The sequence below is a fragment of the Parus major genome, chromosome 24 (assembly GCF_001522545.3).
Source record: "Parus major isolate Abel chromosome 24, Parus_major1.1, whole genome shotgun sequence".
Classification (NCBI taxonomy): domain Eukaryota; kingdom Metazoa; phylum Chordata; class Aves; order Passeriformes; family Paridae; genus Parus; species Parus major.
Window position 1 is genome coordinate 3,063,109 of NC_031792.1, and position 16,230 is coordinate 3,079,338.

At 47.5% G+C, this 16,230-nt stretch overlaps 1 protein-coding gene and 3 non-coding genes across 4 annotated transcripts; all 4 read right to left on the bottom strand.

Annotated features, from left to right (window-relative positions):
* Positions 1–9,652: 9,652 nt before the first annotated feature.
* Positions 9,653–14,878, bottom strand: HSPA8 (heat shock protein family A (Hsp70) member 8). Its single transcript, XM_015649820.2, has 9 exons — positions 14,754–14,878; positions 13,575–13,784; positions 12,923–13,128; positions 12,681–12,833; positions 12,041–12,596; positions 11,573–11,775; positions 11,085–11,283; positions 10,584–10,816; positions 9,653–10,160 (listed from the first exon to the last, which is right to left on the bottom strand). The coding sequence occupies exons 2-9, from the start codon at positions 13,777–13,779 to the stop codon at positions 9,975–9,977; spliced, it is 1,941 nt and encodes a 646-aa protein (XP_015505306.1). The 5' UTR covers positions 13,780–13,784; positions 14,754–14,878; the 3' UTR covers positions 9,653–9,974.
* On the bottom strand, positions 10,407–10,503 carry LOC117245511. The gene has a single exon (XR_004500243.1). It is a non-coding gene; the product is annotated as a small nucleolar RNA SNORD14 (small nucleolar RNA).
* Positions 11,362–11,458, bottom strand: LOC117245513. The gene has a single exon (XR_004500245.1). It is a non-coding gene; the product is annotated as a small nucleolar RNA SNORD14 (small nucleolar RNA).
* On the bottom strand, positions 11,846–11,942 carry LOC117245512. The gene has a single exon (XR_004500244.1). It is a non-coding gene; the product is annotated as a small nucleolar RNA SNORD14 (small nucleolar RNA).
* Positions 14,879–16,230: the final 1,352 nt, after the last annotated feature.

Here is a 16,230-nt window from a genome sequence, read left to right on the forward strand (position 1 = left end):
TTTGGGGTATTTAAGGACCAAAACCCAGGGAATTTTGGGTATTTAAGGACCAAAACCCAGGAAATTTGGGGGGCCCAGGCTCTCCTTGGCAGTGCCCAGCAGCCCCTCACCCCCCAAAACTAGAGAAGCAAATTTTGCAAACGAAACTTTGCAAATTAAACCTCACCAAATTGAAGGTTTGACTCCCAGATTTCTTCGTGGACTGACACCAGAATTCCAGTCTAAAAGCTGCTGCCTGTTTAATTTTTTGGCTGTCAGCCTCACTTTTTACCACTCCTGGCACAAAAGAGGTGATTTCTCCACCCCGTAGTTATCAATGAATAATTAAATCTCTTCTAGTACCCCTATGCTGAGAATGCCTTTTAAATTAAAATATTTTCCATTTGATTTTTGTTAGCTGCTCAATGAAAATTGGGAAAAATAAGCTAATTACAGCTCTCCTAATTAAGCTCCTACAATAACCCCGTAATTATGCCCATATTTATCACCTTGGTGCTGGACACTTTAACCTGTTGTGGTTTGTAATTATTCTGGGGCTGTAGGTTCTCTCTCTTGGTCTGGCTAGAATTTGAATTTAGTGTGGAAACAAACTCTGTGCTTATCAAACTGTAATTGGGGTAATTTAGGAGGGGTTTTTGGTAATTTATGAGGGGGGTTTTATCAGCATCAAGCCCAGGTTAGAGAGCTGGGCTGGGTTAAAGCACACTTAAAATGTGTTTTATTAAAGGGAAATTGTGGCTGTGGAAATCGCTGCTGAGCAGGACAAAAATGGCCTTTTTTCCCCCAAAATAAATGTTGGAGAAAGGCTGAAATGCAGACAAACTGCAGGAGATGCCAGCCCCTGGTTTTGGAGCTGGTTTTGTTTTGTTTTTACATTCTGGGGAGGATGCACAAGGTGGAGGAGCTGAAGGGAAACGCTTTCCCTCTCCTTTAATGGAGAACAAATGGGTTTACAGGGAAAAAACATCCTCTCCTGGACTGATATTTGTTCAATTCCATCCATGCTGACTGCCAGGGAGAAAAATCCCTTTCCTTTTGGTGCCTGAAGCGCTCACAAATCCATAAGAGCTGCTGGTTTTCCTGGGAAAAGCCAATTCCCAGCAGCTCCCTGGAGGCAGCAGGTGGAGACTCCTCTGCAGAGAGACCCTTCCCTCCCTGGCTCCAAGGGGTCAAAGGTGTAAAACTGCAGAAAAAGGGGTTTTTTTTCTGGTAAAATATTTGTATTTCACAAGCTCTGGGAGCTGGGGTTACAGGAATTATTTGATTTCTCGAAGTGCTGTGAGAATTCAGTGCTGCTGGGTTGAAGAGTTGGAGAATTCTCTTTTTTTTCCCTGAGTCAAAGGTGTAAAACTGCAGGAAAAGGGTCTTTGGCTGCTAAAATATTTGTATTTTACAAGCTCTAAGGGTTGGGGTTACAGGAATTGTTTGATTTCTCGAAGAATTGCAAGAATTCAGTGCTGCTGGGTGGAAGAGATGGAGAATTCTTCATTCCCCAGAGAGGAGAAAGGAAAAGGAAGCTGCTTTTCCCCCCCAAAAAAAATATCCAGACTAAAATTGCCTGCTTCAAACATCCAACAAGCTGAACTTGGATTTCTGGATCCTTTCCTTGATGAAAGGATAAATTCAATAAATTTATTTAATTCATAAATGAATAATAATCAATAAAATGAAATTAAATCTGCACAATGAGACAGCAAATGGAGTAAAATGAATTGGATTTTATACAGCAAACTCAGCTGAATTGTGGGGGTCATCAGTCTTTTGAGGACAAATCATGGAATATTCTGGGTTGGAAAGCACCCACAGGGAGGAGCCCCAGAATTCTAAATAAACCCCACAGTCAAAGTCAGAGGTTGAGGAGGCCCCAGTCAGCACCACAGGGTTTATTAATTGTGAAGAAGAGAGAAAAATTACAGCAGGGTGATTTTTTTCCACTAAAACTTTATGTGAACACTGAGAAATTTGTGAAACCCTGGCATTTTCCTGCTCTGAAATGAGGGGGCTCCCAGCACTGCCCCCCACTTTCGAGGCCATTCAGAGCTGATTTATTTCTTGAGGCTGCAGAGGCTACAAAATCAAGCCATTACAACCTTTTAAAAGCTTTCTTGCCACAAACCAAAAATATCCCTGGCTGACAGATGCAAGCTGTCAATAAGGAATTTAAGAACTCAGTATGGAGAGTGGAAAGAGTGCAAAGTCTTGATAAACATCTCAAATTGGGTCTTACTCAGTGGGAAACAAGTAGTTTGTAGTGGTAATTGTAAAGGGCATTTTACATCGAATCAATTAAATGAAAATCTTTTAAACCCTTTTTAAAAAGAGACCTTTTTAAGTTAACAGGTGATTTTAATTGGAACCATGGGACTTGCAGCCCGGGAGGTGGGTTGGGGTTTTTTTTCTGTTGAGGAGGGTTTTTTTTTTGGAAGCTTTCAATATAGGGGAAAATCGATCCACTTCCATCAGCATCTGAACTCCCAGAGCCTTGAGGAGTGAGGCTGAGCAAGAATTGCAGTTTGCTCTGGTTTGTGAAGCTTTTCCTCACAATTAAATGTTTCTCCCTAATTGTGAAAGGTGCAGGAAAATTTATCAAGGATAATTATTTTTAGTCTCTGCCGTTACCTACTGTAAAACTTCTTTAGAGCTATTTTATGTTTAAATTTGAGTTCAAACACCCCAGCTGACACACTCATAAACAGCAATTCCATGTGAGTAAAATTCCAGGAACTTATAAATTCCTTTCCTTGCTTTTTAAGAACCCTAAAGATGTTCTGCAGGATTATCTGGAGCAGGCAGTGAGGGATGAATCCCACGAGCACAAAACTTTCCCTTGAAGGAAATGATATTTTGGCCATTGCCTCTTTGAGCTGGTGAATTCCTTCCCTTCCCAAGGCTCTGCAATCCATGAAATCCTGCTGTCCCTGCCCTGCAAGGTGTGATTCAGGATCAGCTCACCTGGCAGGAGGAGAGGGAAAAGCAGGGATAACTCACACAGGTAAAGGCTTGGAGCTGCCTCCCTGCAGAGCTCCAGGGGCAGAGATTTACTGGGTTAAGCTGTGCATCCTTTATTCCTCAAAAATTCCTTAGAAATCAGCTCCTGGAAGTGCCAGGGAAATGTCTGGTGTGTCTCAGCCCGACAGCTGAGCTCCAGGGGGAAGAAGAGGCAGAAAATAAATCGCACAACCTAGGTTCATTTCCCAGATTTGGGTGGGGAAAAAAAGCCCTCAAAGGAGCACTGAGGAGTCCCAAGGGGGAAAAAAGAACCCTCGAATGATCTGGGGAAACTGAGGAACTGAGGAGTTCCTCTGGGAGACTCAGAGAGGGAGAGAACAAGGAGACCCCGGTGGATCCGGGATCAGCAGCTCCTGGGATTTCACTGGCATCTCCCTTAACGCAGCCCTAGAGTCACATCCTGATGTTATCTCCAGCAGATAAAAACGTACGAGCCTCTAAAGGAAGGGTTGAAGCCTCCTGGAAGTGGGAATAAAGCCTGGGGGAATGGGCAGGCTGGATGTGAGGAGGAGTTCCAGGAGGCAAAGCAGCCGGGGATGATCCTGGAACCCTCCCCGTGCTTCCAGCCCTTCCCTCCCGCCCTGAACTGCGGGGTCGAGCCAGGTGATTCCCCTGTTATTCCTGTGTTTGGGACACGGGAAACATGAAAACATCCTCCCAAAAACCAAAACCTTCCCTGGGAGCGTCCAAGGCCAGGTTGGATGGGGCTTGGAGCAACTTGGGATAGTGGAAGCCCAGGACAGGGGGTGGGATGGGATGAGCTTTAAGGTCTCTCCCAAACCATTCCACGATTTCCTATCCGCTGCCAGGCATGGTTTTAATCCCTCCTGCCCTTCCCTAACTCTGCTCTCACTCCCACACCCCCCTGGCTCCCCAGAACCCCGGCAGGGCGGCGGGGGAAACTGAGGCACAGGCATCAGGGGTGGGGGGAGGCAGCATCCATCCCTCCCCTGCATCCCCAGCTCTCTCCCAGCTTTCCTCCACGGAATTGCTGTGCTGGTGGCGTGCTGGGAGTGATTAGTGGGAGTGTGAAGTTATGGAGTGGGGGATCCAATCCCAGCCCTATTTGGAGGGGTGAGCTTTCCACGGGTTTTCTCCCTGCCTGCCACAATCTGCACAAATAGGCTTTTAAATTAAGCAGTGATTTGGAATATAAGTGAGTGCATTTAAGCTGCTAAGAGACGGAAAGATCCTAATGGCTGAAATATTTGTCATATCACAAATAAACTGGCTGGATCGGGAGCCACTAATATAACTAATTTTTACCAAATCCTTCACTGCTCTGTGAGAGAAAATGAGGTCAGCACAGGTTGAGGCAACAGCAAATGAGCAGCTGCCAGGAGGCAGCACAGAATACTGATAAAGGACTCTGCAGGAACTGCACTGCCTGCCCACAGAAACAGGAATCACTTTGTTCAAATTAAGATATAGCTTCTTCCAGAGCATCCAGGGCTTTAATGGAAAGGTGCCAAGGAATACAGGCTTCCAATGGATCCGGAATACAAATGTGTTCCCAAGGCTCCCCACACCTGGGCTCGTCCAGGTTTTATCCATCTGTGAGGTTTGGGGTGGGGGAGAGGGCAGGAGGGTGCCCTGGGGAAGCTGATGAGAGTCCCTGGGATTCCTACAGCTCCTCTGGGATTTTCCAGTTGCAGGAATTAAACCCTGACTTAATCACATGGAGGAAAAGTGAAAGTAAGAGGAGTTGGCAGTTTGTTTTAACAGAGAAAACCAAGCCCAGATCCCACAGAGACTGTGCCAGGAGCAACTCTTGCACCTCTAGAGGCTGAGGAACCAAAAGGAACCCCCCCAAATCCCCTGGTTTGTGCCAGGACAAGGTGCTCATGTGGGGAATAACTCACTTTGGGAAGAGGGAAAAGCTCTGTGCTTTTCCTGCCGTGCTCCAAAGGCTGCCCCAAACATTTGGGACCAGCTGGGTTCTATGGCCTGGTTCTATGGGAAAAACATCAGAATTGTTTTCATTCTCATAAATGATTTGAGAACACTTTGGAAAGGGAATTTTCTCCCTCCTTGACAGGCATGAGCAGCCTGTCTTAGAATAAGAGGAATATTTTGGTCATCATTGGCCCTTTTCATCCCTAAATTCCAAATGAGTGGGGAAAAAAAAGGAATTCCATGGGTCAAATGGGAAACTGAGGCACAGAATGTGCTCAGAAGGAATCATGGAATATCCTAAATTGGGAGTGACCCACAGGGAACATCCAGTCCCACTCCTGGCCATGCACAGACACCCAAACAATCCCATATTATCCAGCCCCTCCTGGAGCCTCGGGGCTGTGCCCATTCCCTGGGGAGCCTGGGCAGTGCCAGCACCTCTGGGGGAATAACCTTGCCCTAAAATCCAGCCTGAACCTGCCCTGGCCCAGCTCCTGTCCTCCACTGTGACCCCACCATGGCAAAAAACAACTCAGATGGGGACCAGGGTGTCCTGTTGTTATTTGGGATGATTTTTAATGCAGGATCACTCAGATATAACCCCAAATCCCCGTGCCATGGGAGAGGGGCTCTCCTGGGATCGATCCTCAGCGAGGGGCACGACGAGCACTTGGGAAACATCAGCCAATTTAAGTAAAATAAGCTTGACATGGATTAGCAATCGCAACAATTCCTAAATGGAACAGGAGAGGGGTTCATATTTGATAACCATTAAATGGTTTAATGAAATAATTATAAGCCAGACCCCTGAGCCTGGCCACGATCGATAGCCATGAGCTCTGAGCAGCAGCCTGACCCAAGCCCTGCCGCCCTCCCAGCGCTCCCCAGCAGGCAGAGTGCGACCATAAATGTGATTGACACTAAAGTTGCATTAAAACACCCCCATCAAGGGCAGTAATAGATTAAAGGCCGCTGTGGCACTGCAGTGGGCTGGTCAATACCCTTTATTTCCTGCATCAGCCCCAATTTTGCCACCCTCCCTCGCACTATTAGTGGGAGTCGATGCGCTGTCGATGCCTGGCGCTGGCAGAGCTGCATTAATGCAGGCTCACAAAAGCAGGGAGCGTGGAATTATCACTTCACTCACTTTCAAATTACAGCCTAATGCTGTCTGCAGGCAGCTTGTGACACGTTAACACTCGGCGAGCTTCGCTGGGGCCGGGCTAAATATTTCATGTGTAAAGATTGCAGGGAGATTTGATGGCTGGAATAAGTCCTGCTGCCCGGTGGGAAATCATTCCTGGGGAGAGAGGTGGGCATTGCTGGGCAAGCAGCAGGGAAGGGATGATGGTGATGATGAGGGAGAGTGGAAGAAGAGCAGGGAGGAGGAGGAGGAGGAGGGAGCTGAGTGCTCCTGTGTGCTGAGTAAAGGCAGCGCTGGGAAGAAATCCACACCTTACCCCCAGGTACCAGGATTAGGTGCCCTGTTGCTGCTTTGAAATGTTGAATAATCCCCCAAAATACATGAAACTTGTGCAAAAATGCTTTATCTATATATCTATATATATATATATACAAACACACATATATATGTTTTTATATATATATATACACATATATATTTATATATATTTATTTATTCTTTATTTATATATAATTTTATTTATTTATATATATGCTATTTATTTATTTATTTATTTATTCTTTATTTATATATATAATTTTATTTATTTTTATATATATGCTTTATTTTTATTTATTTATTTATTTATTCTTTCTTTATTTAATATTTATATTATATATATGCATTCTTTTTATTTATGTATTATTTATTTATTTCTCATTTATATTATACTATATATGTGCTTTGTTTATTTATACTTGTTTATATATTCATTTGTTATTATTTATATTGTATATATGTTTCATTTATTTATATTATTTATTTATTATTTATATTTTATATGTATAACACATACATAAGCACACATATATGTGCTTTATTTATATTATTTATTATTTTTTATTTATATTTTATATATATACACACATATAAACACACATACACACACATGCATATGCTTTATTTATTTATATTGATTATTTATTATTTCTATTATTTATTTATTTATTATTTTTATTTTATATATATACACACACATACACACACATATATATGCTTTATTTATTTATATTATTTATTATTTTTGATTATTTTTATTTATATTTTATATATATACATATATAAGCACACACATATATATGCTTTATTTATTTATTATTTATTATTTATTTATTATTTGTATTTATATATATATAAGCACACACACACATATATGCTTTATTTATTTATTTATTATTTATTTATTATTTAAATTTTATATGTATATACACATATACACACACACACACACATATATATATATATGCTTTATTTATTTTCCACTGTGGCTCATAAGCCAGCCCATCACAGTCCTCTCCACAGGCTGTCATTCCTCAGATCCCAGCCCCACTTCCAGGCACTCCAAAGGCTCTGGACTGGCAAGGAAAGCTCTGGTTCCAGGCTGGTTTGGCTCCAAACCCACTAATCCCGTTTTTTCCCAGCCCCAGGGCCTGTGCCTTGGCTGCTCCTGAAGCAAAGCTCGTGGATTTCAGCAGGAACAAAACAAACCTGGATTAATTCAGGGAATGGAAAAGCAGGAATTGAACAGGAACAGGAACCCAAGGCTCAGCGCTCCTGCCTTGGCTGCATTTTGCCTTTAAATCCCTCCTAAAATGAGAATTTCCAGCCAGTCTCCATCCGTGCCTTTCCTCTTTCCTCTCACCTTTCCTCAGTAAAATGAAGTTTTGTGGGTGTTGCCTGCATTGGATCCTCAGTTCTGGCCCCCAGGGACAGCTCTGGGAATTTCCAACCCAACCTGACCCAATTTCAGCAGAAGAAGGAAAATCTTGAATTCCACTTTATTAAGAAAGGAAGAAAAATGAATTCAAGATTATAAAGAAAAGGAAATATCTCAGAGTCAAGAACTTGAAATTACCCGTGAGGTTTACTAAAATCAGTTTCCCTGCTTCGCAGACAACTCTTTGGGTTTCCTTGTTGTGATCAATACAAAAATCCCATAAATTTGGTTTAGTTTTCCCTCGTTTTTCCACCAGAAGTGCCTGGTGCTGCTGGGGCTGCAGCAGCTCCTTCTGTCCCCTCTGGGTCCCCCATGGCCCAGCCCCTGAGCTCCTCCTGTGTTTGTAGGATTGACCCTCCAAACCCTCCTCCCTGAGCCCCACCAGCTGTGAGAGAACTCCCTTAACCCACAGAATACCCTAAAACATCACTTTCCAAACCCCATTTCCACTTCCTGGCCCTCAAGGCAACAAAACCCTTGCACACAGCGTTAATGGGAGGTGCTGCTCTGGCCCAAATTAAACACCATCCATGTTTTGGGGTGATGTAACAAACCCAGAGGGGTCCCAAAAAAGGGACCTGTGCCATTCCGTGGGCAGGTGCTGCTATCTGGTGGCCCAGCACCAGCAGTGCCAGCAGGGTCCCCAAACCAAAATGTATTGAAACCCTAATTCCCCCTCCTTGTTTTGTGTGATTAATTAATTCATTATTCCCCAGTTATTATTAGGGAATTCTCACGGCTGGCAGCATGGGGAAACTGAGGCACAAAAGCACTTGGATTGGGCTGGGACAGGTGAATTTCTCCAGAGGTTTTTCCAGGGCTGGCTGGGGGTTTGGGATAAAACAGGGATGAGCACTCAGGGATGTTTGGACCCAAATTCAGCCCAGGGATGTGGCAGAGCTCGGTGGGGGCTGGTGCTGTGTGTGGAGCTGAGGATGGAGAAGGGACACAGGAGCTCTGGTGATGGATCCCAGCTTTCCTTGGAATGCCTGAACTCCTGACTGTAAAGGAAGTGGGGAAAGAATTCCCTGAGTGCCCCTGAGGAGTTTCCATTTTACACATTTAATTCTGTGTCAACCCCAGGGCTTGGGTACCAGACCCAGCTCTGGCACAGCCCAAAAACAACCTGAAGCAGCTGGATGGAACTTGATGGGAGAATTCCTGCTGGGATCCTGAGGCAGGATTCATGGGAACAGCTCAAGGGGAATTATTGCTTTGGAGGTGGGTAAAGCCCCACACTGGTCATTTGAATAAATATATTTTATGTGTATTTTTTTATATTTAAGAAAAAATATTTTTCAGCCCTGCACTGGATCATCTCTCCCATGCTCCCTCAACCCAGAGATAAGAATTTTCTGATTCTAGATGCAATTTAATTAATTGTTCCTCCACTGGTAGTATATAAATACAAATTTATACATACAGCATGTTTTTCATTGAAGACTGAGACAGTGCCCACTTTTGCTGAAAAGCCACCTCTCCCCAAATTCTCCAACTCCTCCCCTCTGAACCATGCTGCAAGTTCAGACATTTCAGCTGGTAATTCCCTTAGGAAAATCTCATCCAGTATTCATATTTACAAGATGCAATTTACAGGCTGGATTCATCCAAAAGGTCTTTTCCAACCTAATTAGTTCTGAGATTTCACATAATAACCCTTATCAAAACATTGAATTAACATTTAGGGTGGAGTTAAAATATTAAGCAGCACCTGGTTCCAAACCTCTTTTCCCACTGCAACACCCACCTGGATGATGCCCAGTTAAGCAGCAATTATTTGTATTTTAGGATTTTTCCCTTTATTGACTCTGGTCAGCTGGTACAAACAAGTGAAGGCAGAGACAGTGTGATGCCCATTAAATAGTTTTTATTCTTTAGGACATGAATTGCATTTCCACTCATTTACAGTACTGTAAAGTGCAATGGTATTCATCTCCCACCTGTGCACATTTTCAAGTATTTAAAATGCCCAGAAAAAAAATGTTTTGTTCCATTTTGATTTCATTTTTTTTTTCCTTTCCTTTCTGTGTTTACAGCAGCTCAGTTATGGAGTTTTTAATCTGGCAAAATAAACCCAGATGTGCCTACAGGATTGGGTCCTTCACTCCAACCCCCAGCCGGGGGTCTCCTCCAACACTAACTGCTAGTGGAATGCATTTCCCGCTGTCCTTAGTCCACCTCCTCGATGGTTGGGCCAGAGGAGGCTCCCCCGGAGGGAGGAGCTCCACCCCCTGGGAATCCTCCAGGCATCCCACCGGGCATCCCTCCTGCGCTCTGGTACAGCTTGGTGATGATGGGGTTGCAAACCTTCTCCAGCTCCTTCTGCTGGTGCTCAAACTCCTCCTTCTCGGCCGTCTGCAAAAGAAACAAAGAGCTCAGCTGCTTCTGTTCATGACACAGCACAGCCTGAGTGCCACATTGCAACAGTCTGGGCTGGTTCAGCCCCAGCACCAAGCCAGGCTTTATTCATTAAAGGCAGAATCTGCTTGGTTTTAGCATCTCACACTGCTCCTGGAGCAGGGAGCAATTCTGCATCATCCTGTAACAAATTCCAGCTGGGAACAGGAGGGATTGGAAACTCTTTGTGCTCCCAAGCTGAGGTCGCTCAGACATCCAAGGAAGGTACTTGGACCAACACCAGTCTTTCGACTTCTGGTGGAAACTACGAATGGCTTTGGAATCTCTTTCATCACAGCAACCAGGGCTTCTCCTCCTCCATCCTCGACTTCCCCTGTGGCTCGGCCAGACCCTGGGAACTCAACATGGAATGTGACATACCTGGTTCTTGTCCAGCCAGTTGATGATCTCATTGCATTTGTCCAGGATTTTCTGCTTGTCATCATCAGAGATCTTGCCCTGGAGCTTCTCATCTTCCACAGTGGCTTTCATGTTGAAGGCGTAGGACTCCAGGGAATTCTTGGATGAGACCTTATCCCGCTGCTTCTCATCCTCTGCCTTGTACTTCTCTGCCTCCTGCACCATCCTCTCGATGTCCTCCTTGCTCAGTCGGCCTGCAGAGAGCACAACTCATCAGTCTGGACTCAGTCCTTTTTAGGGAATTATCTCAAATTCCCAAACATTACAAACTTCATATCTGGGGGGTGAGGAGGCCTAGAAGGTGCCTTCTTATGAATTTTTTAATTACTGCAACTTAAAGGCTCACACAGATTTATGTGTGTGAAAACACTGTTACAGCCAAGTTCTGACTAAAACACAAGGCAGAGCTTGACATCCCCATTTTTCAGTGCTCTCCCAGCCCTCAGGAGAGCAGATCCTTACCCTTGTCATTTGTGATGGTGATCTTGTTCTCCTTGCCAGTGCTCTTATCCACAGCAGACACGTTCAGGATGCCATTGGCATCGATATCAAAAGTGACCTCGATCTGAGGGACTCCTCTGGGGGCAGGGGGAATTCCAGTCAGCTCAAACTTGCCCAGCAAGTTGTTGTCCTTGGTCATAGCACGTTCTCCTTCGTACACCTGAGGAGAAAAACCATCACACTGTGTCACTGAAATCATAATAATGGGTTATTTCATTATTATCCTGAAGGGATGTGGTCGCTCAGACATCCAAGGAAGGTACTTGGGCCAACACCAGTCTTTCGACTTCTGGTGGAAACTACGAATGGCTTTGGAGTCACTTTCATCACAGCAACCAGGAATTTACAAATTACAGGAATTTAACACCTCTGGCCTAAAAATTACCTCAAGCACCAAGCAGTGAAAGCACTGAGAGTGTCCTGTAACTAGCCCAGAGCTCTCTGCTCACCTGGATCAGCACCCCAGGCTGGTTGTCAGAGTAGGTTGTGAAGGTCTGGGTCTGCTTGGTGGGGATGGTGGTGTTGCGCTTGATCAGGACTGTCATGACCCCCCCAGCTGTCTCAATACCCAGGGACAGGGGAGTGACGTCCAGCAGCAGCAGATCCTGCACGTTCTCAGACTTGTCTCCAGACAGGATAGCAGCCTGCACAGCTGGAGAGAGAGACACAGCGTTAAAAACCCCGCCAGATGCACCCAGTGAACCGTGCAGGTGGCACCAGGCTCGCTCAGACATCCAAGGAAGGTACTTGGACCATCACAAGTCTTTCGACTTCTGGTGGAAACTACGAATGGCTTTGGAATCTGATTCATCATTGCAAGTCCAAGGGGAATTCCTACAGCTTTGCAAAGCTTTCGTGATTCAGCTGGAAAACCCAGGGCCCCACACCAGAGCTTGCAGCACCAAGAGCTGCATTACCTGCACCATACGCCACAGCCTCATCGGGGTTGATGCTCTTGTTGAGCTCTTTGCCGTTGAAGAAGTCCTGCAGCAGTTTCTGGATCTTGGGGATGCGCGTGGAGCCTCCCACCAGCACGATGTCGTGGATCTGCGACTTGTCCAGCTTGGCATCCCTCAGGGCCTTCTCCACGGGGTCCAGGGTGCCACGGAACAGGTCAGCATTGAGCTCCTCAAAGCGAGCCCTGGTGATGGAGGTGTAGAAGTCGATGCCCTCGTAGAGGGAGTCGATCTCGATGCTGGCCTGGGTGGAGGAGGACAGGGTGCGCTTGGCGCGCTCGCAGGCGGTGCGCAGGCGGCGCACGGCACGCTTGTTCTCGCTGATGTCCTTCTTGTGCTTGCGCTTGAACTCGGCGATGAAGTGGTTCACCATGCGGTTGTCGAAGTCCTCCCCACCCAAGTGGGTGTCCCCTGCCGTGGATTTCACCTCAAAGATGCCATCTTCAATGGTCAGGATGGACACATCGAAGGTGCCGCCGCCCAGGTCGAAGATGAGAACGTTCCTTTCAGCACCAACCTGGAGAAAATGATGTTTTCATTACTCAACTCTCCGCACTGCTCCAGCAGTTTACACTGGCCAGACACAGTGACCCCTGCATACCTTCTTGTCCAGCCCATAGGCAATGGCAGCTGCTGTGGGCTCGTTGATGATTCTCAGCACGTTGAGCCCTGCAATAGTTCCAGCATCTTTCGTTGCCTGGCGCTGGGAGTCGTTGAAATAGGCTGGGACAGTCACTACTGCATTAGTAACAGTCTGCAGGACAGAGCAAAAACAGCTCAGTCAGGGACATCAATCCTCACATAGAACAACTTATCACATCTCACTCTGGTCCCAAGACTCACCTTTCCAAGATAGGCTTCTGCAATTTCCTTCATTTTGGTTAAAACCATGGAAGAGATTTCTTCTGGGTAGAAACTCTTTGTCTCGCCTTTGTACTCGACCTGGACCTTGGGTCTGCCAGCATCGTTCACCACAGTGAAGGGCCAGTGCTTCATGTCAGACTGGACCACAGAGTCATCGAATCTGCGCCCAATCAATCGTTTTGCATCTGGAAAATATGATTTAGCCATATTAGTAAGTCATTCCTAATTAAAAACTTAGAATTCTTACTAAAAATACAGAATATTTTCAATCACTATCTCTTGCTTAATATTGTTACTGCCATAAGATTCAGGTGCAGACACTAAGTTTCATCTCTTTGATGTGTAATCAGTGCTATCACTCAAATACTGCAAATGCTCTGCCATAAACCACATTGTGACACCTAATTAAGATCATTGAAGACTATCTACCCTGAATAACTTGCTGTATGACAAATGCTTTTTTAAATACCATTTTTCCTACATCTAATAACTTTTAACTTCCAATTACACAACTGTAACCAGGTTAGAAATAACTTATATACTTTAATTTCTTTGAGAAAGCTTTAGCCTTGCTGCTAACCAGGAAAAACCTCTTGGATCACTCCCAAGAGTGCCAATCCTGCAGCCTTACCAAAGACTGTGTTGGTGGGGTTCATGGCCACCTGGTTCTTGGCAGCATCCCCGATGAGCCTCTCTGTGTCTGTGAAGGCCACGTAGCTCGGTGTGGTGCGGTTGCCCTGGTCATTGGCAATGATCTCCACCTTCCCATGCTGGAACACTCCAACACAGGAATAGGTGGTGCCAAGATCAATCCCGACAGCTGGTCCCTTCGACATCTTGTCTGAAAACAAAGAGAAGAGGAAAAATAAGAATAATTTAGTTAAAAGTGAAGCTGGTGTAACTTGCCAAAAAAAAAAAAATTGGGTATTTAATCTTTTAAATTTTGAAAGGCAGGCGACATGGGGCTGGGAGCATCCCGGTGTAGTAAAATATGCGCTACTCCAAGGAATTGTAACTGGATCCTAACCCGCTCTGTGGATTCCGGATGATCCCTGGAATTCCATCCCCGTTATCCCACGTGGCCCCAGCAGCGCACACCGCCTGCATTCCCCGCCTCCGCCGCTGGGCGTCCCCCGCACCACGTGGCGCGGGACTCCCAGTCCCAGCGTGCCCCGCGCCTCCCGCGCAACGTGACCACGGCGGCGGGGCGTGCCCGGGGGCTGCCGGGAAATGGAGTCCCCGCCGGGCGGGCCGCGTGCGCTGGCACAGCCCCAGCCCCGTGCGACACCGATCCCCCCCCCCCTTTGAGCCATCCCTCCCCCACATCCCACACGTGGCTGCTCTCCACCCACGCGGCTCCTTCCTTCCTCACCGCCGGGCACTGCAGCACCCGCTATGCCCCGGCACCGCCCCAGGCCGCCCCCCAGCGACTTAAGATCGCCGCTGCGCCTCTGCAGGCCCTCCCCTCTTTTCCCCTCCCCCGTTTCAATAAAAATTAATGGAGGCGGGGGAAAAAAGCGGAGTCCCCGCTCCTCCCCCTCCCGCGGCGCATCTCATTTAGGAGAAAAGCGTCCAAACGCCGGGTTAAAAAAAATGCACCGCAGCCACCCAAAATGAGACTGTACTCGCCACCCCCTCCCCTTTCCCGCAACAGAACGAATCCTCAGGACACAAAACCATCCGGGAAGGCCCCCAGCCTTTTCCAAACCTCCTCAGAGCTGCCTCCAGCACCCTCCGTACACCACTCCACAGCGACTACGTCCCTCCATGCCCTGCCCCGTCCCGCATAGCGTTCCCCCAGCCCCGTTACCTGCAGTCCGGCCCGGTCTCTCGTTCAACCACTGGGCAGGCTCACAGCTCAGCTCCGGCTCGCTCAATGCCCCGCGCCCGCCGCGCCGCACTTTTATACCCGCCCAGAACCTTCCAGAAGGCCACGCCTCCCCCGCACGGCTCTGACCACTCAGCGCGTGGATCCCGCCCTCCCACCCGCCAGTGATTGGTCCGTGCCGTGCGTGACGCGCGCCGGAAGGGGGCGTAGAGCGCCGGCCGGCCCCGCGTTCTCGAACCTTCATGCGCTTTCCCCGCGCCCCCCCAAACCCCGCGGCGGGCGCGGCTTTCCTCGCGCCTCGGCCAATCAGAGCCCGCATATCCAGTGACGACACGGCTGGAGGGCGGGGCGCGGGGAGAGGGCGGGCTTTTAAGCCAATCGTCGCGCTGCGCGCCGGATCCTTATTTGCATATTTCGCAATGGGGCGGGAGGGGCCAATCGGCGCGCGGGAATGGCGGGTGATTTGCATAGAGGGCGGTGGGGGAAGGAGAGCGGCGGGCAAGGGGAAGCGCAAGATGGCGGCGCCATGAGGGGCAAGCCTCGGAACGGCCCTCAGGGATCCCCCTGTGCCCCCGAGCCCCGCTGTGCCCGCCGAGATCACTCCTTCCCCTCAGGAATGGCGGCATTCCCCGTTCTCATGCTCGCAGCCATTGCCTGGCGTTTCCCGCGGCGTGTTCTCAGTAAATCTCTCAAGTACAATAACCAGCATCCTCCATCTTCCCTTCTGCAATTCAAAGGGACGTTCCCAGGTTTACCCCCGCGCCCTGTTTCTCTCGCAGGAAGCCGTGTTTGCGGTGTTTTAGACACCGGAACTGCTTATTCCACAGAGTAAAAGCCCCCTCATCATCTCCACACTTTATAATCCATCCTAAATGTCCCCATCCATCAGCAGCCTCAGTGCAAGCCAAGGGCAGGCTGTCAGCCCTTGGTGTGTCCTGCATGGATAATCCAACTCCCTGCACGGATTTATTGCCGTGGGAAGGGAAATGGCTGCAAACCGTGGGGTTTTTGGTGTCCTTTGGGATGAGGGGAGCTGGGCAGAGGTCGGGAATCACCCGAGGTCATGCTCAGGGCTGTGACCTGCACCCAGTGCAGCCAATGTTTACATGGAATAAAGGCTGAGTGGAAAAGCCAGGAGCAGGGAACACAAACAGAGTCCTGGCCAGGCTGGACATACTGGGAAAACAGGCAAAGGAACTTCCATTTAAAGGGGTAAAAACTGCACAAAGAAAGCATTTCATGTTCTCCCAGATTGGCTTTAGACAAAAATGTCCTTGGTAGCACTTAAAAGTCCAATACAGGGACACAGGAACAGATGTTCCTTGTGTCTCTGTGTGATAATTTGCTGTGTGCAAGCCACATCCTGGGACAAGGGCGGCCACATCGCTTTCCGTGGCAATTTGGGGTGACCTCGGCGAGGGGACGTGATGCAGAGATCTGGCTCAGCTGGTGACCCAGT